This window comes from Erinaceus europaeus, chromosome 19, assembly GCF_950295315.1.
Source record: "Erinaceus europaeus chromosome 19, mEriEur2.1, whole genome shotgun sequence".
NCBI classification, from domain to species: Eukaryota; Metazoa; Chordata; class Mammalia; order Eulipotyphla; family Erinaceidae; genus Erinaceus; species Erinaceus europaeus.
This window is the reverse complement of record NC_080180.1, coordinates 67,342,546-67,367,822: the sequence shown is the minus strand read 5'-3', so window position 1 is coordinate 67,367,822 and position 25,277 is coordinate 67,342,546. Positions and strand designations below refer to the sequence as shown.

Here is a 25,277-nt window from a genome sequence, read left to right as displayed (position 1 = left end):
CAGAATGCATTTTAATCCTTCATTTGTCCTGTCTTTGAAAAGTATTTGGGACATGAAATGTGTAGTCCAAGTCTGTGAAATTTTTAGTTGAAATGAATGTGGGTTTAAAAGATCAGTTATGAAGGGATGTCACTAGATTTCCCTTGTGTGTGCTCAGATGACTCGGTTCTAGCACACTTTACCAGAGACAACTTTACATTCCACGGGCCGAGGTCTCATAAACCGCCTTGGCTTGTCACCATGCTCTGGACAGACTGCTACCAGGCTACCAGGCTTGTCACCGTGCTCTGGACAGACTGACTCTAGACAAGTGTCTACATGCTGCATTTCTGGTTTATTACAACAATATGGTAGAAGATACAGATGAATATGTTGATGGAAAATGGGGCTGGGGGGACATGCTCTTCCTGAATCTCCATGTGTTCACCAACCTGGAGTCTTCCCTGGGTTTTCATAGAGGCTTTGCTATCTAGGCATGACTGGTTAACTCACTTACCTTTGGGAGCTGATTCAGTACTGACTCTGCTGCCTTGCCTGGAGGCTAGGACTGTGGAACTGCACCTTCCAGACCTCTAACCGCAGGGCTAGTCTTCCTCAAATCTAGTCCCTGTCAGGCACTTTCTAAAACTCATCTCATTCACGTAACACTGGTTGCTCTCGACACTTGGGAAATTCTGGAGGCTTTGTGAGTTCCATGGCAGAAATGGGGGTGGGAATGAAATATACATTACTTATTGTAATCGCACTATCACAAGGCTTTGCTTGGAATCTCCATCTTTTTCCATGTGCTTTTCCTCACTGTGCTTTGTGCAGCACACCATACACACCTCTGGATAAGAAGGCCATGGACAACACAGATGATGAAACCTTAACAGAGGAGTGGAGCCTGGGCCAGCCTGTGTCTCAGACCAGGACTACGGCCATCGTGGAAGTCAGAGGAGCCGTGGACGTTGTTCTGACACCCCTGGTGGCTGAGGCTTTAGACAGGTATCCTTCTTTTTTTTTTAATTTCTTTATTGGGGAATTAATGTTTTACATTTGACAGTAAATACAATAGTGTCTACATGCATAACACTTGCCAGTTTTCCATATAACAATACACCCCCCACTAGGTCCTTTATCATCCTTTTTGGACGACAGGTATCCATCTTGACAGAGACTGTGACTCCTAATGTACAAAATGGTGAATCTACAGGATAGGTGTTGTCAGGTAGGAAAAGTTCCCACCTCTCTTGGTGACGAGTAAATAGATGTAAGACATGAGCAGGAGGATAAAGCCAAGTACAGAGTTCTTATTGACTTTGGGTCCTTAGAAAAGACCAAAATAGTCTTGTATGTACCTTTTGGACAAACAATAAATGTGGGGGAGGAAAGGGAGAGGAGGATGAAGAGGAGGATAATTGGTCAGCCTTCCAGGCCCTGCGTCCAGTCTTAGAACCAGGAGGGGAGGGTATGTTCATGGGAGACATAGAGGAGAATCAGATGCCCTTCTTTTTTTAAAGTTTTTTTTTTTTTTTTGCCTCCAGGCCTATTGCTGGGACTCTGTGTTGCTCCTACTAATTCACCACTCCTGGCAGCCATTTTTTTTTCTTCCGTTTTATTGGATAGGACAGAGAGAAATTGATAGAGGAGGGGGAGAGAGGGAGAGAGAGACACCTGCAGACCTGCCTCGCCTCTTGTGAATGATCCCTGCTATAGGTGGGGAACAGGGGCTTGAACCTGGGTCCTTATGCATAGTACTGTGTACAGTTAACTGAGTGCTGCACTACCCAGCCCCTAGATGCCTTTCTCTAAGGGCTGTTTTTTTTTTTTTTTAAACTTTATTTTATTTTATTTTATTTATTTATTCCCTTTTGTTGTCCCTGTTGTTTTATTGCTGTCGTTGTTGTTGGATAGGACAGAGAGAAATGGAGAGAGGAGGGGAAGACAGAGGGGGAGAGAAAGACAGACACCTGCAGACCTGCTTCACCGCCTGTGAAGGGACCTGCCTGCAGGTGGGGAGCCGGGGGCTCGAACCGGGATCCTGGCGCCGGTCCTTGAGCTTAGCGCCACCTGCGCTTAACCCGCTGCGCTACAGCCCGACTCCCTGTTTTGTTTTTTTTTAATTATTTATTTCTTATTTGATAGAGACAGTGAGAAATTGAGAGAGAGGGGGAGATAGAGAGGAAGAGAGACAGAGAGACACCTGCAGACCTGCTTCACCGCCTGTGAAGCAACTCCCCTGCAGGTAGGGAGCAGGGGGCTTGAACCGGGATCCTAACCGGTCCTTGCACTTTGCTCCAGGTGTGCTTAACCCGCTGCGCTGCCGCCCGACTCCCTAAGTCACTTTAATTCAGAATATCAGTGTGCTGGCTTGGCATATTTGGGGGTAGCCTTCCCTGAGACCTGTAAGTAATTAGCTTGCATAGAAGACTGTTGTGATAGCAAGTTTGATGGAAAAAGATAAGAATGTTTCAGAAGTCTGTTTCAGCTACCACTTGTGACTTTTTAAGGGTCATAATTACATTACAGTATTACTGGTAGCTATGTCCATTATATTTTCCATGTTTTGCTTTTGAGTTCATGAGCATAAAGTGATCAAATGCCCAGGAACTAATTACTATACTGTTCTTACTACTACCGACGCTATGAAGGGGCAGAGGGGCAAATAACAGGTTCTCTGTTCTGCAAGGAACTTGTGATCTGTTCAGGGAGATAAAATGAACATGAATTAAGTTAAGAATGGGGCATACTGGAACCGTTTATAAACCAGACCACCCTTACATTATTTCTGTTTTCCCTCCACCAGATACATAGAAGCAATGGTTCACTGTGCCAGTACCCAGCATCCAGCCACAATTGTGGATGATCTTCATGCCAAAGTCCTCAGGGAAGCTGTGCAGAGTAGCAAGACTACATTCTCAGAAAATGTAAGAGCTGCTTACTCAGTGAGAAGGATCTATCATGTAGTTACGTAATGGCCAAACTTGAAAATACTTGAGTGCACTAGCATTTTAATAGTCACTTGGGTTGGCTAGGTGGGCATTTCTGACCTGTCTTTCTATGTCATCAGCTCTAGCAGAGATAGCCCATGCAGTCACATGTCATGAACGAATTAGTGGTGATTCCTGAAGCGGAGGTCCATTGTATTTTTAAACTATGGGAATAGCGTAATTCTACCTCTTTCTTTTTTTTTTTTTAATATTTATTTTATTTATTTATTCCCTTTTGTTGCCCTTGTTGTTTTATTGTTGTAGTTATTATTGTTGTTGTCGTTGTTGGATAGGAAAGAGAGAAATGGAGAGAGGAGGGGAAGACAGAGAGGAGGAGAGAAAGATAGGCACCTGCAGACCTGCTTCACCGCCTGTGAAGCAACTCCCCTGCAGGTGGGTCTACCTCTTTCTTAAAAAGCTTTGGCTCCAGGTAAATGGGCATTCTCTAGGACTGCCACATTTGTTCTTCAGGAAAGTAGAGCTACAAATTCTGACTGTCCTTTGAGTAAACAACGTGTATCTCAGTGTTTCAGGGTTTCTTTGGTCTCCTCAGTGGGTGACGTCACACCCTAGGGTGGTATTTTGTGTAGGTAGTCTGGGCTCAGCCACAGACACTTTCTCCAGCTCCCTCCTGCTGTTCTGTTGTGATTTTTCATGACTGTCACATTTATGTGAGGTGTTTACACAAGGATCACAGACAAGGTGAAAGTGAGGCTGCTTATTTTTGTGAACTTATCATTCAGAATACACTGGATTCCATGGTACAGGTGGCCAGGATATTGGAGCAGAAAGAGAAAGGAGGCTCAGGTTTTCCTGACCTTTCAGGAGTGAAGGATCAGAAACCAGATTTTCTCCCAACCCAGCAGAGAAATGATCCTGGAAAAGTCACCTCTGACTTTAATGTTACCATCTTTTCCGCCTCACCTCTGTAGACTGATGTCACTTTATGATGCCCCTCTTCTCCCACCCATGGCACTGCCAGTCTCCTGGCCAGCTTCTTGGAGGCTTGGGCATCAGATAATGAAGGGGGCACAGAGGCCAGGCTTCCACTGCAGGGGACCAGGGGAGGATGTGCAGAGCCCAAACATGCGGGCAGTTAACTCTGCTTTCTATCTCTCTAGCTGTCTTCCAAGCAAGATGTTAGAGGAGCCAAAACTGAGCACCCCCCCATAGGAACAACTAACCAAGGACAAGCGCAGACCAGCCTCATAGCGAAGCAAGAGAATGTGACTATCAAAGGTCTTCAGGCTAATGTTAGCATACCAAAGGTAATAAGAGCCTTCCATGTTCTCCTCCACAGAATCATCTGCTGATCTTTCTGCTTGAATTTACTAGAATGGTGATGGAGTATATTCCAACATCAAAAAGTATGTGTGATCCCAAGGATAGTTTAATGTTAGAGTTAACATAGTGTACATTGTTTATTTAAAGAGCATATTGGGTAATATTGCTAACATAGTCCCTATCTATCTGGTTAGAGATAGACCTTTAATTAAGGTTGTTTTATGAGCATGTATTTGTAAACATCGTCTTCACCATTCTCATACATATAGACATTCCTTTTTCTACGTACCTCATATTTAAGTGATGATTTCTACTTCTTGACTCTGGGATTGTGTCATTTTGTGTGCTAGGTAAATTTATGTCTGCTACAAGCCTCAGTGGAAGAATCTCCAAGTGCAGCCCCAGGCAGAGGAGTGACTCATGTCTCCCTCGTAGCCCTGTGTTTTGACAGAATTGCTACACAAGTTCGAATGAACAGGTAAGAAAGAACAGGCAGCTGGAGCAATTGTCTTTCTGGGTGTAAAAGCAGGCAGTAACCATCTTTTCAACACCTCCCTGAAAATCACAGAGTTAAAACTAAAACATGGTATGGAGCTTTAAATTTTCCTTTATCCATAAGCAAGGTCGATTTCTGAAGTTTGTGCTGTCTTTACACACACTATACTTAGTAAACTGCAGAGTGTATCAGCAAGATAGGTCGAGTTAATGTAGAGTTTTTGTGTTTGGGAAAATACATCTTAGCTAAACTTTTACTTGACGACTGTCTACACATGACCCTTTATGCGTTCTCTTTTCCATAAAGAGGTGTGGTGGAGGAGACTGCAAACAGTGCAGAGCCTGGGAGAACATCCAACCTGGACAGGTATGCCCATGCCACCAAGATGCAACCACAGTCCTCCGGCTCACTGAGGTCCAACGCCGGAGCTGAGAAGGGCAAGGAGATAGCCGCCAAGCTGAACATCCATCGTGTTCATGGGCAGCTCCGTGGCCTTGACACAGCAGGTGAGTCCTGCTGCAGATACTCGCTCTTTGGCTTTTATCGGTGTAAGAGAATTTTGCAGAAGGAGATGTGATTCTCTTCCTTTGAATACTGCTTGAATTTGAGTTTTTACAAGAAAGGAAAAGGCAGGGCTGTCTGGTGGCACACCTGGTTGAGCACATACATTATAGTGCACAAGGACCTGGGTTTGAGCCCCTGCTCCCACCTGTAGGGGAGAAGCTTGACTAACAGTGAAGCAGTGCTGCAAATGTTTCTCTGTTTCCCCTCCCCCTCTCAGTTTCTGTCTTATCACATAAATAAAAATAAAAAAACTCAACAAAGACAGAATTTCTTTTTTTAATTTCTTTATTTGGGGATTAATGTTTTACATTTGACAGTAAATACAATAGTTTTTATATGCATAACATTTCCCAGTTTTCCATATAACAGTACAACCCCCACTAGGTCCTCTGTCATCCTTTTTGGACCTGTATTTTCCCCCTCACCTAACCCATAGTCTTTTATTTTGGTGGAATACACCAACTCCAGTTCAGTTTCTACTTGTGTTTTCTTTTTAAAATTTATTTATTTATTTTCCCTTTTGTTGCCCTTGTTGTTTAACATTGTTGTGGTTATTGATGTCATTATTGTTGTATAGGGCAGAGAGAAATGGGGGGTGGAGAGAAAGACAGACACCTGCAGACCTGCTTCACCACCTGTGAAGTGACTCCCCTGCAGGTGGGGAGTAGGGGGCTCGAACCAGGATCCTTACGCTGGTCTTTGCGTCATGTGCGCTTAACCCGCTGCGCCATCGCCCGACTCCTGTGTTCTCTTCTGATCTTGCTTTTCAACTTCTGCCTGAGAGTGAGATCATCCCATATTCATCCTTCTGTTTCTGACTTATTTCACTTAACATGATTTTTTTCAAGGTCCATCCTAGATCGGCTGAAAATAGTGAAGTCACCGTTTTTAATAGCTGAGTAGTATTCCATTGTGTATCTAGACCACAACTTGCTCAGCCACTCATCTGTTGTTGGACACCTGGGTTGCTTCCAGGTTTTGGCTATTACAAATTGTGCTGCTAAGAACATGTGTACACAGATCTTTTTGGATGGGTGTGTTGGGTTCCTTAGGATATATCCCCAGGAGAGGAATTGCAGGGTCATAGGGTAGGTCCATTTCTAGCCTTCTGAGAGTTCTCCAGACTGTTCTCCACAGAGGTTGGACCCATTGACATTCCCACCAGCAGTGCAGGAGGGTCCTTTGACCCTACAACCTCTCCAGCATTTGCTGCTGTTACCTTTTCTGATGTCTGGCATTCTCACAGGAGTGAAATGGTATTTCATTGTTGTCTTTATTTGTATTTCTCTGACAATCAAAGACTTGGAGCATTTTTTCATGTGTTACTTGGATCTCTTCTGTGGTGAATATTCTGTCCATGTCCTCTCCCCATTTTTGGATGGGGTTATTTGTTTTCTTGTTGTTGAGTTTGGCAAGCTCTTTATTTATTTTAGTTATGTCTCTTGTCTGATGTATGGCATGTAAAGATCTTCTCCCATTCTGTGAGGGGTCTCTTGGTTTGGGTGGTGATTCCTTTTGCTGTGAAGAAGCTTTTTAATTTGATGGAGTCCCATAGGTTTATACTTGCCTTAGTCTTCTTTGTAATTGGCTTCACTTCAAATTGAATATATCTTTAAAATGTACGCAGAAAAGAGTTCTGCCAGTATTTTCCTCTAAGTATCTGATAGTTTCTGGTCTAACATCTAAGTCCTTGACCCACTTGGAATTTACTGTTGTGTTTGGTGAAATATGGTGGTTCAGTTTCATTCTTCTGCATGTTTCAACCCATTGTTTCCAACACCATTTGTTGAAGAGACTCTGCTTTCCCCATGTAATAGTCTGGGCACCTTTGTCAAAGATTAGATGTCCACAGGTGTGGGGGCTGACTTCTGGGCTCTCAGTTCTATTCCACTGGTCAGGGAAAGACAGAATTTCTAATGAAATTGCAAGATGGTCTACGGCCATACCACCGTGAACATACCCGATCTCGTCTTATCTCGGAAATTGCAAGATGGGCATTTGTGTAAAGATTCAGGGAGAAAACAAGAGACAAATATGTCTATATGCAGTTTCTAGAAAGGTCCCGATAATCTATAACCATTGTGTTTCCTATGGCAAGTGGAAGATGTCGGGTGATGCCGCTGATACTTTTTCTTTCTCTCTCCTCTCTTTCCCTCTTACTCTCCCTTCATTTCTCTCCCTCTCTCTCTCTTCCTTTTCCCCTTCCCTCCCTCTGTCTTCTTTCCTTTCTTCCTTCCTTCCTTCCTTCCTTCCTTCCTCTCTCTCTCTCTCTCTCTCTCTCTCTCTCCTTTTTCAAAGACTATTTGGGGAGAGAGAACCAGAGTGCCACTCTGGCACCTGGGCTGCTGGGGCTCAAACTCAGGACCTAATGCTTTCAAGCCCAGAGCCTTACTGTGCAGCCTTCCGGGCCTCTTTTCATACCATGGTGTAACTGTGGTCTGTGTGCATGTGCCGCCTAGTCAGGACATTTAGACAGGAGGCCAGGGAGGAGACTCTGGTACAGCGAGCAGTTTCCTCACATAGGTGACACGCTGGGTTTGATTTCATCACCACCACATAGCAACAAGGATTAATACCAGAGGACCCCACTCACAGGTGAGACGTTAAGCAAGGAAGCGGACAGGGTGAAACATTAACAAACTGGTCTACTTCATCGGATCCAAGGGTTCATGACCAGGAGGGGAGATGGCCAGTGATAGAGCAAGGTGACAACTGGTGGTGGGTGAGGTGTGCTGAGACCTATTTGCTGAGGCCACAGTAGTCTTACAGGGCTATTCTTAATAGCACTTCCCAGGAAACAAAGAGGCGAGAACAAAGCAGAGCATTATGAGAACTGAAGAAATGATATTTTGGGCTTTGTCTCGTAATACTTTTTTTTTTTACTTTATTATTAGTTTCTAAGACTGGCAAGTTCAAATGATTTTGTATTTTGTAGAATGATGAGAAAGTCTCTTAAAAATAGTTTACTGTGAAGCTAAATTATTCTTAGACTTAGAGTACCTTCCACCTTTTAGGAATCAGACTCATGCTAACTTTGAGCAGGTATTATGTATAGGATCTTTTTTTCATCAACATCGTTAGAAGCTTCTGGTACTTTTAAGTAAGTAGAATGACATTAGACAGAAAGGTTTTGGAAGCCAGTTCACATTTTTCTCCCAAGATGATTGCTGTGCTGATTATCTCACTGATTGTGTCATGTATACAGACCTCAGTCTCTAACTGAGTGGCTCTGGCTTTGCTCTCTTGACCACAGACATTGGCACCTGTGCCATTACTGCTATTCCCTTCGAGAAGTCCAAGGTTTTATTTACTCTTGAGGAATTGGATGAGTTTACTTTTGTGGATGAAACTGACCAGCAGGCTCTTCCAGAGGTGACTCGGATAGGTCCTAGCCAAGAAAAATGGGGTTGGATAATGTTTGAGTGTGGACTTGAAAACCTAACCATAAAAGGTAAGGATTTGTCAAAAATTCTGTGTCAGTGGGAGAACAGTTGTCCTTATGTTGCTGGAATGTTAAGCCTTCGGGTAACCTGAATCAGCACTTTCAGGCAGCTGAAAATTGCTGGAGCCTGAGTTTCACCTGGGTAGCCCCCCATTCCAATTTCCCGAGTGAACTGTGAGATTCAAAGCTAGCCAAGCAGCTGGAGGTACAGAAGCCCAGTGCTTCACCAAAATAGTTTGTGGCTCAGAAAAAAAAAATTCCTCTGCCCAACTTTGGAAAGCAGATTTTTGGTTAGAACTATGTAGGGTGAAAATGCTGTAAACCGTTCTTTCTTTGTTGCCTTAAACCTAGTTGGTTTATGGTGGTTCCAGGGCTTGAACCTGGTGGGGCCTCTGTTACCAGATGCATGAAAGTCACTTGCACCATCACTGTCTCCCTTACCTTGTAAATCCTTTGTTCAGTGCCAGACAACTTTGTTTTCTTTTGTTATTGAGGCTCCCATTCAAATAGGAAGGTTAAATTATGCATGAGACTTTCAGGGTTAGTCTCACCTGATGGTGGTGTCGAACAGACAGCTCCTATTTTACAATATAACCTTTCACAGAGGGGCGAGGCCCAGTAGGGTACATGCCTTACCCTGCAAGGATCCAGGTCCTCATCTGCAGGGAGGAAGCTTTACTGTCACCTTTTCTACTTCTCTATCTCCCACTTTCCTCTCAGTTTCTCCCTGTTTTGTTTTGTTTTTTTCTTTTTCTTTTTTAAAGGCTGCTGGGAGCAGTGGATTTACTGTACAGAGACCACAGCTGAGCAATAACCCTGGTGGCAATAAAACCAATAAATAAATTAATAATCTTTCAAAGATAAGGGCAAATCTCAGTGAGAAAAAAAAGATCTGTGAGTCTTTGAGGATATGGGATAGTACAGCAGTGTTTTCAGTAAATACTTTCACTATTATAGGAGGAAGACAGTCGGGTGCTGTGTTATATAATACTTCTGGAGTCATGGGGAAAACTAGTGTCACAGACAGGGGTGGTGTGCTGACATCCAACAATTCCTCCGACTCCCCGACGGGCAGCGGTTACAACACTGATGTCTCGGACGACAACCTTCCTTGTGACCGAACGAGCCCTTCTTCAGACTTAAATGGAAATTCTGGTTCAGATGAACAGGTAGGTGGATTTCTAGTAACCATAATGTCTTGGAAAAATAGCATTGGAAACTAATTCAGAGTTAACTTTCAGAGTGTATTTGCTTGTCTGTCCATACCTTGTTAAATGCGTAAATGATAGGGTGTTCTGGTGACTGTGCCACTTGGTGTTTATTTGTTTTACTAGAGCACTGCTCAGCTCTGGATTGTGGTGTGGGGGATTGAACCTGTGACTTTAGAGCCTCAGGCATGAATGAGTTTCTCTGCATACCCATTATGCTCTCCCCCTGCCCGATTATACTCGTTGTGAGGCATGGTTTCTGAGATGCAGGCGTTAATCGTAGATGCATTTGTATCACTTAGAGTACATGGCATGATGGCATGTTCAACTGAGGCACTTAGTATTTATTGGATTAATGGATTCATAAAATTTAGGAAAGTGGGCTTTGTTTTTATGTACTTGGAAATATTTTTAGCAGAATTCAGTTTTTAAATAATTTTATTCCTGGTGATATTTCATGTAAGTTTTGACTGTTCTTATCAGTATCTGCTTATTTCAGTTAGAATTTTGAAGCATACCTTATATGTAACTCACTTCTCTTTTTTTATAATTTTTATTTGTGATTAATACTGAGTTACAAGATTGTAAGATTAGAAGGTATAGTTCCACACTGCACCTGCTACCAAGTTCTGTGTTCCTACCCTCTTGTCTCCCAAAGATCAAATTTCTTTATTTTAACATGGTGCTGGAGAATGAATCCAGGGTTTTGTGCGTGTTGGATAGTGTTAACCATTGCCCTGCGCCCACTTGATCCTGTGTTGGGTAGTGTTAGCCATTGCCCTGCGCCCACTTGGTCCTGTGTTGATAGTGTCAGCCATTGCCCTGCGCTCACTTGATCCTGTGTTGATAGTGTCAGCCATTGCCCTGCGCTCACTTGGTCCTGTGTTGATAGTGTCAGCCATTGCCCTGCGCTCACTTGATCCTGTGTTGATAGTGTCAGCCATTGCCCTGCGCTCACTTGATCCTGTGTTGATAGTGTCAGCCATTGCCCTGCGCTCACTTGGTCCTGTGTTGATAGTGTCAGCCATTGCCCTGCGCTCACTTGATCCTGTGTTGATAGTGTCAGCCATTGCCCTGCGCTCACTTGATCCTGTGTTGGGTAGTGTTAGCCATTGCCCTGCGCTCACTTGATCCTGTGTTGGGTAGTGTCAGCCATTGCCCTGCGCTCACTTGATCCTGTGTTGGGTAGTGTCAGCCATTGCCCTGCGCTCACTTGGTCCTGTGTTGATAGTGTCAGCCATTGCCCTGCGCTCACTTGGTCCTGTGTTGGGTAGTGTCAGCCATTGCCCTGCGCTCACTTGGTCCTGTGTTGATAGTGTCAGCCATTGCCCTGCGCTCACTTGATCCTGTGTTGGGTAGTGTCAGCCATTGCCCTGCGCTTACTTGGTCCTGTGTTGATAGTGTCAGCCATTGCCCTGCGCTCACTTGGTCCTGTGTTGGGTAGTGTCAGCCATTGCCCTGCGCCCACTTGATCCTGTGTTGATAGTGTCAGCCATTGCCCTGCGCTCACTTGATCCTGTGTTGGGTAGTGTCAGCCATTGCCCTGCGCTCACTTGGTCCTGTGTTGATAGTGTCAGCCATTGCCCTGCGCTCACTTGGTCCTGTGTTGATAGTGTCAGCCATTGCCCTGCGCTCACTTGATCCTGTGTTGATAGTGTCAGCCATTGCCCTGCGCTCACTTGGTCCTGTGTTGGGTAGTGTCAGCCATTGCCCTGCGCCCACTTGATCCTGTGTTGATAGTGTCAGCCATTGCCCTGCGCTCACTTGATCCTGTGTTGATAGTGTCAGCCATTGCCCTGCGCTCACTTGGTCCTGTGTTGATAGTGTCAGCCATTGCCCTGCGCTCACTTGGTCCTGTGTTGATAGTGTCAGCCATTGCCCTGCGCTCACTTGGTCCTGTGTTGGGTAGTGTCAGCCATTGCCCTGCGCTCACTTGGTCCTGTGTTGATAGTGTCAGCCATTGCCCTGCGCTCACTTGGTCCTGTGTTGGGTAGTGTCAGCCATTGCCCTGCGCTCACTTGGTCCTGTGTTGATAGTGTCAGCCATTGCCCTGCGCTCACTTGGTCCTGTGTTGGGTAGTGTCAGCCATTGCCCTGCGCTCACTTGGTCCTGTGTTGATAGTGTCAGCCATTGCCCTGCGCTCACTTGGTCCTGTGTTGGGTAGTGTCAGCCATTGCCCTGTGCTCACTTGGTCCTGTGTTGATAGTGTCAGCCATTGCCCTGCGCTCACTTGATCCTGTCTTGGGTTGTGTTAGCCATTGCCCTGCGCTCACTTGATCCTGTGTTGGGTAGTGTCAGCCATTGCCCTGCGCTCACTTGGTCCTGTGTTGGGTAGTGTCAGCCATTGCCCTGCGCTCACTTGGTCCTGTGTTGGGTAGTGTTAGCCATTGCCCTGCGCTCACTTGGTCCTGTGTTGATAGTGTCAGCCATTGCCCTGCGCCCACTTGGTCCTGTGTTGGGTAGTGTCAGCCATTGCCCTGCGCTCACTTGATCCTGTGTTGGGTCGTGTTAGCCATTGCCCTGCGCTCACTTGATCCTGTGTTGGGTAGTGTCAGCCATTGCCCTGCGCTCACTTGATCCTGTGTTGGGTCGTGTTAGCCATTGCCCTGCGCTCACTTGATCCTGTATTGGGTAGTGTCAGCCATTGCCCTGTGCTCACTTGATCCTGTGTTGGATAGTGTCAGCCATTGCCCTGTGCTCACTTGATCCTGTGTTGGATAGTGTCAGCCATTGCTCTGAGCTCACTTGATCCTGTGTTTGCAGAGAGGATCAGCGTGATCAGCATGAGGTAGAACAAAGCACTGCTGCATAGTCCTGATGTTCCTGTGATGCTGACCATGCTGCACTTTACCTGTCCATCTGTCTTGAGACCCTACTCTTGGGTTTTCATTTTATACATTTAATTTTGATACAAGGGTTATTCCTGGGCCTCAGTGCTTGCATGACTCAATCACTCCTAGTGTCCTCCCCCCCCCCCTTTTTAGCTGGAGAGTGAAAGAGGGGAGCAGTAGTAAATAGGGGAGCGGAAGGAAGAGACACCATAGCTTGGTTCTATCCCTTGAGAACTTTCTCTCCTTCAGGGTTCCCCTGTGATGGCCTGGGGCTAGAACCTGGGACCCCACACCCTGACCCTCTGCTGGTACTGTGTCTGCTCTAAAGGGTGAGCCACCTGCTGGCCTGCTTTTATTCTGGTAAAACCTCATGGCGATGAGACAGTGACTGTGACAATGAAAATATTCAGAGTTCAGGACTGCAGAAGAGTTGTTCCTTTAACTAATGTTGGGCAGATTATTTACCCAAGTCTCTTCATCTGAGACAGGAGTGCTGTGACGATGTTGACCTTTAGCAGCATGAAGGTCGAAGGAGACAACATTCCTGAAAGGCTTGATTTGGTGTCCAGCACACAGCATTTTGTAAACATTTGTAACACACGTATAATTCTCCTCATCTGGAAACTAGGGGCACATGCCACTCTGCACCCACCCCCACAAGCTGCTCTGCGTGGACCACCCCCCACACACCCAGAGATAGCTGTCACAAAATCTTAGGGACAGTTTATTATTATTATTATTATTATTATTATTATTATTATTATTATTATTTTACAAGCAATGAAGCCATTCAGAGAAATGTAGAACATCTGTTAGCAGATATAAATCACAGTAATGAGAGTCCTTAGACACAAAAACTAAAGGATAAAATGCCTTGATTTTACCTCTTCCCCCTTCTCCCACTTTATTTTAAAATGCAGATTCACGGGGTAGGAAGTAGCACACTCATTATGCAAAGACGCCAAAGTAAAAAGTCACCTTTTAGTTAAAAATAAAATGCGTTATTCAGTTGTCAGGGGCATAATGACCTCAGGACCCCAGGTTTCTGGGAATATATTTAAAGAACACTCATTTTGATGCATGTTCTCTTGAACTATGAAGTGTCCATGGAAGTGCTTAGTGATAGATGGGGTGGACAAGGTGAATAAGGAGATTAGAAGTATAGACCACTCCCCAGATAGAAGTGCTGGGAAGAGTCCCACCATTCTCTTCTCACAGGTCTCTGCCACCTAGAACATCTAACAGCTGTGTCCTCCATATCTCTGCTCCTCCTTTCCTTGCTGGACGTCCTTCAGTTGCATAAGATTGTTGGTGCTTTCAGGTTATTGTTGCATTTTCTGTCCTTCCTCCTGTGGGCATTCTCCTGCAGAAGTTCCCTTCTCCTCTTGCTGCTGTGTGCCCACTTCATGAATAACTTCAGACCTGTGCTTTAATGGTGGGCTTACCCTGTCTGAGACCAAATCTATTATTACTTTGCTTGGCATGCCGTTAGGGTCAGTGGCTTGTTATCTGTAAGCCTCTCCCCCCAGCAGACAGACACATTTTTTTAAAGCTTCAGATTCCTTAAGATTGTCTTCTGTGTTTGTACGCATAGATTTCTTTCTTATTCAGATGTGCAGTGGTCATGCAGGTTATTAATGTTTTGTTCTGGATTTTTTTTTTTGGTTATCTTTGGGCTTTCATCACTCTGGGCTGTTTCAAATGGAGTTAGAGGCAGAGAGGGACAGAAACCACAGCGCTGTAGCTACCACCAGTACAGTGGGGCTGGTCCTGGACCTGGGTTGTGCCCATGGCCAGACAGTGCATCCTGTGTAGGTGGTTCTTTAAGGAATAACTATAAATAATATCATTTTATTTTTTACCATGTTTTTTCCTGTACTCTAACATTAAAAAATATTGGTCCTATTTCTCAATGCAGATTCAAATTACTAGCATGTACAGTGTTTGAGCAAAGGCTACAGTAATTTCTTAAGATACTTTATCTGAAAATTTGAAGCATTTTCTCCAAGTTGAATGGGAAATACATTGAATGGACAGAGAAGACTTAATTCTGTCACTTGTTCTCCTACTAAATACTTGTGTCACTGGCCAGTCAGAAAGCCTCTTTCTTCACTTAGTCGCCCTAAAGAAATGGATTTGTGTGAGGCGCCTGGTGCTGTGTTCTGGTGTGAAGATTTGTGACTTGTCACTGCCAGAGCACAGGGGTTTTCATTCTGCTCCTTGATGAGGCTTTTCTGGACATGCCCAAGAGGAGGAAGGCTATTTTGTGCGGACTCTCTCCGTTTTCAGTAAAGGTTCTCTTCCTAGAACTTGATTTGATGGAAATGTTTTGAGCTTAAACACTGACTTTCGTGCTGGAGGCTGTTGGGATATGTATAGTAAATTTTGGTATTTTGCTTTCTCCAGGATGAAGGAGTTGAATCTGATGACCTAAAAAAAGATCTGCCTCTCATGCCCCCACCCCCAGACTCCTGTAGCATGAAGCTGGCCATCAAGGAGATTTGGTTTAGTTTTGCTGCCCCCACCAATGTGAGGTCTCCTGCCCGTGCATTTTCTAGGTGAGTAGATTCAGAAATGTTAAGCTGTCCCTTGATGCCCATTCTAGATGGCATATAGTTCTGTCTCGCATGTTTTGAGGTTACTTTCCTGACCTATCTGGCTTCAGGCCTGTACCTTTTCTCTGCCCTTCCTCCCTGCCACCGTCAGTGACTGCTGCTCCAGCTGCCTGGCCCTTGCCTGTCCTTAGTCTTGCTTATCATGCCATCCTGCATTTTCACTTCTGGTAGGCTATCTTTTCCTTTTCTGTGGCTTTTCTGTGCACGCAAAGAAAAGTTCATGGTTTCTCCAGTAGATAAAGGGGCTTTTCCTTTTAAGAGGAAAAGTGGTTTTGCCTAATGAAAATAGCCTCTAAACATAATAGCTGTAGGGACTTGCCTTGGGTACAGAGCCTGACACTTGTTTTTAACTTTTCCCATCTGAGCAGGCAGCTAAACCTCCTGAGCACCGCGACTCCGGCTGTCGGCGCCTGGCTTGTCCCCATTGACCAGCTCAAGTCATCCCTCAACAAGCTAGAGACAGAAGGGACGCTGCGTCTCTGTGCAGTGATGGGCTGCATCATGACGGAGGCTCTTGAGGTATCTTCACGAGGACTGGCCCAGCGTCTGCCCCCGGGGAGCCAGCCCGAGTCTTCTCGTGGCCAGCTATCTTCTGTTTGTGCAGATCTGCTAGGTATTATCCTGAGTGTATCATTTTGGCTTTGTTTCAGAATAAAAGCATGCATTTTCCCCTGAGAAGCAAGTACAACAGACTCACAAAAGTTGCCCGTTTTCTTCAAGAAAACCCCTCCTGCTTATTATGCAACATCCTGCACCACTACCTGCACCAGGCCAATTTCTCCGTCATCGACGACGCGACCATGGTGAGTGGCTGACCGTAGGAGTCGCAGACATGACAGGAGCAGCCCAGCTACAAAGACAGTCATAGACACAATGACTCACAGAACTCTTTGGGAATTGCCAGCAGGAAGTTTCTGGAAGCTGTAAACATGTGGGAAGTCCAGGGGCAAAGTTCTGAATGAGAAGCTGGCCCAGGGGGAAAATTCTCCAGAATTAAAGGGGTGGGGAGGGCAGATAGAAGGGGACAGGGTGCTGGGGAGGGAAGGCAAAGATCAGAGAAGCAAAAAGGCCTTGGAAGCCAAAGGTTTTTAGTCACCAGAGTCCAGAGTCCCGTAGGAATTTTTAATAAGAGAAAGGCTAGTGGTGGAGGGGCCACTGTGTCACTATACAGACTAAGGAGTCTGTCTGTGCTTGGAGAAGCACTGCAGAAGCTGACACAGCGGCTCAGGGTAGGAGTGTGGTGAGCACGTGGTCAGGGCCAAGGTACCACGTGACGGCTGGCCAGCAGCTGGTCACCACTCCGGCAGCGGGCTCTCGGCTTGCCCTCTGGGAAGAGCACCATGCCCACGATGCAGGCTATGTCCTGGTAGAGGCGCTCACAGGGTGACAGCTGTCTGAATGAGAGACACGCAGAGCTGAGGCCAGAGGGCAGCCCGTGGAGTGAATGGAGGCTTAGGCTAAGCCTCTAGTGGGGAAAATAGAGACGCTTCTTTCTCAGAGTTCTTGCCATGTGCCTGTTCTGTGACAGAATGGCAGTGAGTAGGTTGACTTGTAGAGGAAACTCTCAGCTTTGTCACCATGCTTAGATCTTCCATGTGACTCATGACAGAAAGATGCCACTGGAGATTGAGCTCTACAGTCAGCTTGACAAACTGACTCCCTTGTGCAACCTTGGGTGGACTGTTTAGTCTATGAGTTCGAGTCTCCTGGTCTCTGAATGGCTCTTAGGAGACCCAGTGAACAGGTGCACAGAGAACACGTCAACACTTACTACTGCCTCTGCCTAGGTGACTTCTGACCCTGCCCTGTGTTACAGAGCGATGGACTTCCTGCCCTTGTGACGCTGAAGAAAGGCTTGGTTGCCCTGGCCAGGCAGTGGATGAAGTTCATTGTGGTGACCCCAGCCTTCAAAGGAGTCAGCCTACACCGGCCAGCCCAGGCCCTGAAACCACACTCGGCAGTGGAGCAGGAACAGGAAGATGGGCTGGGGCTGGATGGTGGGGGCGGACTGCAGAGTGACACCAGTGCAGATGGAGCAGAGTTTGAGTTTGACGCAGGTAATCTTGCAGCTGGGGAGCACAGGGTAGCCCCAGGTAGCCCCGGGTAGGTGAGGACTTTAAGATCCTGTGTCCCCAGCTTGAGAATGCCCTGACTTAATTCTACAAGTTGGACTGGTTTTACTCCAAATCGGTAACACTGGTTGGAAGATCTGTACTGACTGGACTTTAAAGCTTGAGCTCGCCTACCACAGCCAGCTCCCCGTTCTGCCGGTACACATGCAGATGCCTCAGTGTGAGGGCATGCATCCAGCACAGCGGGCCAGCCTGCTCAGCTCTGCTGTGTGATCCTCCTCCCTGTGTGCAGAAGGCCTATGCCAGGGTTCTGTGTGCTCAGTGACTGTGTCTGCACACAGACGTTGGTGTGCATTTCAGAAATACACCTCTGTTTATCATGCCTTCTCAGAGGATAGTTTTTTTAATATTTATTTTCCCTTTTGTTGCCCTTGCTGTTTTTTATTGTTGTTGTTATTTATGTCATTGTTAGATAGGACAGAGAGAAATGGAGAGAGGAGGGGAAGACAGGAGAAGAGAGACAGATACCTGCAGACCTGCTTCACCGCTTGTGAAGCAACTCCCCTGCAGGTGGGGAGCCAGGGGCTCGAACCAGGATCCTCACGCTGGTCCTTGTGGTTTGTGCCATATGCGCTTAACCCACTGTGCTACCACCTGACTGCCGAGGCTAATTTTTTATCAACATGGCATGGAATTTTCAATGACAATTTACCTAGATGTTTTCAAAAGCATCATTGTGATACATATGCTTAACCAGGTGCGCCACAACTCGGCCCCACAAAAGCATCATTGATATTTTTTAAAAAGCATGGCAAAAGACACTATCCTTTATGGTTGATCATCTGCAGAGCCTACTTTTTAATTCATGAGTGTTCTGTAGTTTGATCTTAGCAGGGTCGGCTTTGGGTTACGTTTGTGAAAGACTGAAAATGTCCTACGCAGGTGCCTCAGGGAATGTGTCTGGTGCAGTATGGTTTTACTTTAGTTGAGAAGACACCTGGTTCCTAGTGGAGGCCACATTCCAAAGGAAGGCACGTTCATTCTCCCTCACAGGGGTCTGAGTTGGAGAGAGTGGGGGGCACCCTGCCCTGGCTAGTTCCACCGGGACCGTGAGCTGTTTAAATGTGGCTCTGGCCACTGCAGCCCTGGCAGGGAATAAACAGACTGGAAAGCAGTGGAGTGAGGGAGGTAAGTGACAGGTCCACACGAGAAGTGTTTGGTGTCTACAAGTTTGCTGACATCTTTATGCCCAGAGTCTGCTGGAAGAACTTGACTCTCATGAGCATCATTTAGCCTCGGGTGTTCTTGGTCTCTTGCCATGTTGATTTGCTTCAGGTCTGGAAAATTGTGGCTTTAAGAACTTAATGACAATGTAAGGAATTATGTATTTGAGACTGAGCAGAAGTGGGGTCAGAAGGATGAGAGCGAGTATGACAGCAGGTTGCACAGTCAGTCCGGAAATTGCAAAATGAGCCAAGCGGCGGCACACCTGGCTGAGTGCTCACATTACAGTGCGCGAGGGTCCAGGTTCAAGCCCTCGGTGCCCACTTCAGGGAGAAGCTTCACGAGTGCTGAAGCAGGACTGCAGGCGTCTCTCTGTCTTATCTCTCCTTCCCTCTCAATTTCCCTTTGTATCTATCCGATAATAAATAAAAATATTTTAAAAAGAGAAATATGCAGAACTGACTGCAGCCACCCCCAGGGTCTTTGAGTTGATGTTCAGGAAATAACAGGCACTCTTTGAATGGTTTCAGCCACTGTCAGCGAGCACACCATGCTGCTGGAAGGGACGGCCACCCGCCCGCCCCCTGGCGGCTCTGGGCCTGTGACTGGCGCTGAGATCATGCGCAAGCTCTCCAAGACTCACACGCACAGCGACTCTGCTCTCAAGATCAAGGTCAGTCACAAGGCCTACGGAGAAGACCCAGGCTCTGCCCGCTGTGTCAGCTTTGAAAAATATATTTCTTTACTGGATAGAGACAGAAACTAAGAGGGACGGGGGATACAGGGAGAGAGAGAGACACCTGCAACATTGCTTCACTGCTTGTGAAGTTTCCTCCTGTAGGCCGGGACCCTGGGGGCTTGAGCCTGGGTTCTTGCTCATGGTAGCACCTGCACTTAATTGGGTGTATCACCACTGGGTCCCGCAGGTAGTGTCGTGTGTGTACCCACCTGAGTTAAGTCGCATCTTATGTTGTAGTTAATGTGGTTAGGAGCTTTTAGTGTAAGCATTTCTGTAGCAGTTGGATCATCAGTAATTCACATTGAGTAAAGACAACTTTTAACCGCCAAGTGTTTTTTTAGGACTCTTAGAAGGACTTATTAAGCACTGTATTCAAAATAATACAGCATTTTATTGAAAATAAATGTTGATCAGTTTTTAAGTATTAGTTTTAACTAGAGACCTTTTAGGGTGTGACCAGTATAAAGTCTGAGTCAGGCTGTTTTGTGATTCTTGTTGTTCTAAAAAATTTAACCCATGTATGATAAGACACAGAATAAAGTGACTGTCTGCCCACTGTGGGAGGTGAGGGCACTCTGCCTAGTTTGTAACTGGGCAAGTTTTTAGCCAGACTGTGTCTGTTTCCTCATCTGTAAGATAAATATTACAGTGGTAACAACCATTAGAAGATGGCTGTAAGAAATAGCAGGAAAAGTGCTCTGTTATACCAGGTGCATAGCTGGCTCTCAGTAAGTTACTTGTGGCGATTGGGGGCTGCTTCTGAGCACTGGAAACAGTGGTCAGGTCACATCTGAGGTCTTCTGTGGACATTGCAGTAACTCCCCAAGTCTATAAGGTAAATTATTGATAATTGTTACTACATTAAAATGTAAAATTTCTACACAGGAAAAAATAATATAAACAACATACTCACAAAGGGTTAATTTCCTAATATAAAGACCTCTTCTTATTCACTAAGAAAAACTGCCCTAAGGAAGAGTTGGGGAGAGGGCCTGGTGAAGAGAGAGAGATGGGTTGAGTGCTCTGTAGATAAGAGAGATATCTGCCTAGCAGAAGCATGGTAAAGTGAATTCACAGAGAAATGAATATACACATATGCTATGCATCTTACAGGACAGTGAAAGAAATGTCGACTAAATGAAACCCCCATTTCCACCCCTCAGACTGAACAAAGTAAGACATTTGAGAGTGGGGGAGATAGCATAATGGCTTTGCAAACAGATGCTAATGCCTGAAGTTCAGAGGTTCCAGGTTCAGTCCTTCACACTACCAGAAGTGAGAGCTGAGCGGTGCTCTGATTTAAGGGAAAAAAAAAAGTAAGACCTTTAACAGTATGTGCGCTGGTGAAGATGTGAGAAAGTCCTTGGACAGCCAGGCTTTCTGAAGAGCAGTTTGGAAGATCACGTATACATGTCAGCAGCTCATTTTAAAAAGATGGTTTCTATTTTCGTGTGTGTGTGTGTGTGTGTGTGAGAGAGAGAGGGAGAGGGAGAGGGAGAGGGAGAGAGGCATGGTGGATTTTGTGGCTCAGGAACCTCACCCCAGAGCTCTCTTCCTCAGGATTTCATCCTAGCTCTCCTTTCCCCTTTATTCATTCAATTTCTCTCTTCTGCAGGGCATCCACCCCTTCTCTCTCTCCACAGGGCACCCACCCCTTCTCTCTCTCCCTCAGACATTCACCTTTTTTTTTTCTCTCTCTCTCTCCCCAGGGCATTTACCCTAGATCTCTCCCTCAGACATTCATCCAGTTCTTTCTCCCTCAGACACTCATCCAGTTCTCTCTCCCTCAGACATTCACCCAGTTCTCTCTCCCTCAGGCATTTACCCCTCCCTCCTTTCTCTCCCTCAGACATTCACCCTTTCTCTCTCTCCCTCAGACATTTATCCCTCCTCTCTCTCCTTCAAACATTCACTCTCCCCAGGGCATTCACCCAGTTCTCTCTCCCCCAGACATTTACCCCCTCCCTCCTTTCTCTCCCTCAGACATTCACCCCAGTCCTCTCTCCCTCAGACATTTATCCCTTCTCTCTCTCCCTCAGACATTCACCCCTTCTCTCTCTCCCTCAGACATTCACCTGATTCTCTCTCTCCCTCAGACATTCACCTGATTCTCTCTCTCCCTCAGACATTCACCCTAGTTCTCTCTCCCTCAGACATTCACCCAGTTCTCTCTCCCTCAGACATTTATCCCTTCTCTCTCTCCCTCAGACATTCACCCCTTCTCTCTCTCCCTCAGACATTCACCTGATTCTCTCTCTCCCTCAGACATTCACCCTAGTTCTCTCTCCCTCAGACATTCACCCAGTTCTCTCTCCCTCAGACATTCACCCTAGTTCTCTCTCCCTCAGACATTCACCCAGTTCTCTCTCCCTCAGGCATTCACCGGTTCTCTCTCCCTCAAACATTCACTCTCCCCAGGGCATTCACCCACTTCTCTTTCCCCAGGGCATTCACCCCTACCACTCCTTAAGTTACACCAGTGGGGACACGGCCACGGACTCCCCAGTGCACATGGGGCGCTCGGGCATGGCAGTGAAGGAGAGCCCGCGGAAGGAGAGCCTGCTCAGCTACCTGACGGGCAGCTTCCCCAGCCTGCACAATCTGCTGGAGGGGACCCCACAGCGCAGCGGCACGGCAGGGAAGAGCAGCTCCCTCAGCAGGACAGGTGCGTCCGTGGGAGAGGCAGCCACAGACCGCACCTTGGTTTACAACAGATTCTGTGCAGCTGTGTGTATTTTGTGTTTCAAGTGCTGTGTCAACATCACTGTGAGCAAGCTTCCCCACTAGTAACAATTAGTTACTGGCGCCGTCCAATTAGTTACTGGCACCGTCCTAGCCAAATGCCAGCATCCTGCAGTGCATTTGAAAATATTTGCAAAGATGGATATTTTCATCTGAGTTTTGAAAATAATTACATGAATCACACCTTCTGCCCCTTAGCACATTTTGTCACTGTCCTCAGTAAAAACCTTTTCCAGGAAACGCAGTGGCTGCTGACATGCTGTCTGAGCACCCCCTGCTGTCTGAGCCCTCGTCTGTGAGTTTCTACAACTGGATGTCGAACGCTGTGGGGAATCGAGGCAGCCTGGCACAGGAATCTCCAGTGACGAAGTCAGGACACAACAGCCTTCCCGCAGGTGCGCAGCCGGCAGGGGTCACGGGGATGTCAGAGCAGAATCCTGCTCAGGTTGAAAACTCACGTTAGGTAGTGCTTGTACTGTGTGGGGAAGTGCCTGTTTGTGAGATGTCTGCAGGTGGAGCCGCTGAGCAGGCAGGCAGCAGTGTCTTGTGGGTACGCAGGCCTGTGGGTCCTGCGGTGGCATGGCAGGGGTAGGTTTCAGGTCACGAGAAGGAGGAACAGGGAAGAGTGAGTGCATCACCTGCCTGAAGCATGGGAGACACGACTAGTTTCTCCAGTTCCTCTGCCTCTTTCTCGCTGAATAAACCTGAAGCTGTGCTGAGAGGTGTGAGGTGGCTTCTTCCTTGAGGGGCAGCAGCGCCTCTGGGGCACAGAGACCCATGGGCTTGGTGCCACTGCACTGTGGGGCTGGGGGCGGGTAAGTAGGTAGGTAGGCAGGGCGCTCCTTCTGCACTCACCCTCCTCTGCTTTCACGTTTACTAGATAAAATCTTTTTCATAGAATGTGTGTATATCTAAAATATGAGGAAGCCTTTGATCCCAGCTCCTGGAGCTGCTGAGCCTAGTCTGGGTAAGAGCACTTTGGCTCACTAGTGCCTTGTTGTCAGAGAGGGTGGAGTGAGAGCTCAGGACTGTGCTTGCCCTGAGCTGCTGTCCTGAGGGTGTGAGCGAGTCTGGGCTGGTGGGTGCAGCTCCTTCAGCTCTGTCCTGAGGGTGTGAGCGAGAGTCTGGGCCGGTGGGTGCAGCTCCTTCAGCTCTGTCCTGAGGGTGAGCGAGAGTCTGGGCCGGTGGGTGCAGCTCCTTCAGCTCTGTCCTGAGGGTGTGTGAGAGTCTGGGCCGGTGGGTGCAGCTCCTTCAGCTCTGTCCTGAGGGTGTGTGAGAGTCTGGGCCGGTGGGTGCAGCTCCTTCAGCTCTGTCCTGAGGGTGTGCGAGAGTGGGCCGGTGGGTGCAGCTCCTTCAGCTTTGTCCTGAGGGTGTGAGCAAGAGTCTGGGCCGGTGGGTGCAGCTCCTTCAGCTCTGTCCTGAGGGTGTGCGAGAGTCTGGGCTGGTGGGTGCAGCTCCTTCAGCTCTGTCCTGAGGGTGTGCGAGAGTCTGGGCCGGTGGGTGCAGCTCCTTCAGCTCTGTCCTGAGGGTGTGCGAGAGTCTGGGCCGGTGGGTGCAGCTCCTTCAGCTCTGTCCTGAGGGTGTGCGAGAGTCTGGGCCGGTGGGTGCAGCTCCTTCAGCTCTGTCCTGAGGGTGTGAGCGAGTCTGGGCCGGTGGGTGCAGCTCCCTTCAGCTCTGTCCTGAGGGTGTGAGCGAGAGTCTGGGCCAGTGGGTGCAGCTCCTTCAGCTCTGTCCTGAGGGTGTGCGAGAGTCTGGGCCGGTGGGTGCAGCTCCTTCAGCTCTATCCTGAGGGTGTGAGCGAGAGTCTGGGCCGGTGGGTGCAGCTCCTTCAGCTCTGTCCTGAGGGTGTGCGAGAGTCTGGGCCGGTGGGTGCAGCTCCTTCAGCTCTGTCCTGAGGGTGTGCGAGAGTCTGGGCCGGTGGGTGCAGCTCCTTCAGCTCTGTCCTGAGGGTGTGAGCGAGAGTCTGGGCCGGTGGGTGCAGCTCCTTCAGCTCTGTCCTGAGGGTGAGCGAGAGTCTGGGCCGGTGGGTGCAGCTCCTTCAGCTCTGTCCTGAGGGTGTGCGAGAGTCTGGGCCGGTGGGTGCAGCTCCTTCAGCTCTGTCCTGAGGGTGTGAGCGAGTCTGGGCCGGTGGGTGCAGCTCCCTTCAGCTCTGTCCTGAGGGTGTGAGCGAGAGTCTGGGCCGGTGGGTGCAGCTCCTTCAGCTCTATCCTGAGGGTGTGAGCGAGAGTCTGGGCCGGTGGGTGCAGCTCCTTCAGCTCTGTCCTGAGGGTGTGCGAGAGTCTGGGCCGGTGGGTGCAGCTCCCTTCAGCTCTGTCCTGAGGGTGTGAGCGAGAGTCTGGGCCGGTGGGTGCAGCTCCTTCAGCTCTGTCCTGAGGGTGTGCGAGAGTCTGGGCCGGTGGGTGCAGCTCCTTCAGCTCTGTCCTGAGGGTGTGAGCGAGTCTGGGCCGGTGGGTGCAGCTCCTTCAGCTCTGTCCTGAGGGTGTGTGAGAGTCTGGGCCGGTGGGTGCAGCTCCTTCAGCTCTGTCCTGAGGGTGTGAGCGAGTCTGGGCCGGTGGGTGCAGCTCCTTCAGCTCTGTCCTGAGGGTGTGAGCGAGTCTGGGCCGGTGGGTGCAGCTCCCTTCAGCTCTGTCCTGAGGGTGTGAGCGAGAGTCTGGGCCAGTGGGTGCAGCTCCTTCAGCTCTGTCCTGAGGGTGTGCGAGAGTCTGGGCCGGTGGGTGCAGCTCCTTCAGCTCTGTCCTGAGGGTGTGCGAGAGTCTGGGCCGGTGGGTGCAGCTCCCTTCAGCTCTGTCCTGAGGGTGTGAGCGAGTCTGGGCCGGTGGGTGCAGCTCCCTTCAGCTCTGTCCTGAGGGTGTGCGAGAGTCTGGGCCGGTGGGTGCAGCTCCTTCAGCTCTGTCCTGAGGGTGTGAGCGAGTCTGGGCCGGTGGGTGCAGCTCCCTTCAGCTCTGTCCTGAGGGTGTGAGCGAGTCTGGGCCGGTGGGTGCAGCTCCCTTCAGCTCTGTCCTGAGGGTGTGAGCGAGAGTCTGGGCCAGTGGGTGCAGCTCCTTCAGCTCTGTCCTGAGGGTGTGCGAGAGTCTGGGCCGGTGGGTGC

At 48.0% G+C, this 25,277-nt stretch overlaps 1 protein-coding gene across 14 annotated transcripts in view; it reads left to right on the top strand.

The window, feature by feature from the left end:
* The window catches only part of BLTP1 (bridge-like lipid transfer protein family member 1), a 165,083-nt gene that overhangs the window by 68,373 nt on the left and 71,433 nt on the right, over window positions 1-25,277 (top strand). For all 14 annotated transcript variants that reach the window (XM_060179114.1, XM_060179119.1, XM_060179117.1 and 11 more), the window contains 14 exons: window positions 814-987; window positions 2,789-2,909; window positions 4,094-4,240; window positions 4,607-4,734; window positions 5,059-5,258; window positions 8,570-8,767; window positions 9,716-9,927; window positions 15,204-15,355; window positions 15,781-15,931; window positions 16,063-16,215; window positions 17,229-17,469; window positions 19,239-19,381; window positions 21,893-22,112; window positions 22,426-22,584. In XM_060179114.1, coding sequence (XP_060035097.1) covers window positions 814-987; window positions 2,789-2,909; window positions 4,094-4,240; window positions 4,607-4,734; window positions 5,059-5,258; window positions 8,570-8,767; window positions 9,716-9,927; window positions 15,204-15,355; window positions 15,781-15,931; window positions 16,063-16,215; window positions 17,229-17,469; window positions 19,239-19,381; window positions 21,893-22,112; window positions 22,426-22,584 — 2,399 coding nt within the window. The remainder of the gene's footprint in view (window positions 1-813; window positions 988-2,788; window positions 2,910-4,093; window positions 4,241-4,606; window positions 4,735-5,058; window positions 5,259-8,569; window positions 8,768-9,715; window positions 9,928-15,203; window positions 15,356-15,780; window positions 15,932-16,062; window positions 16,216-17,228; window positions 17,470-19,238; window positions 19,382-21,892; window positions 22,113-22,425; window positions 22,585-25,277) is intronic.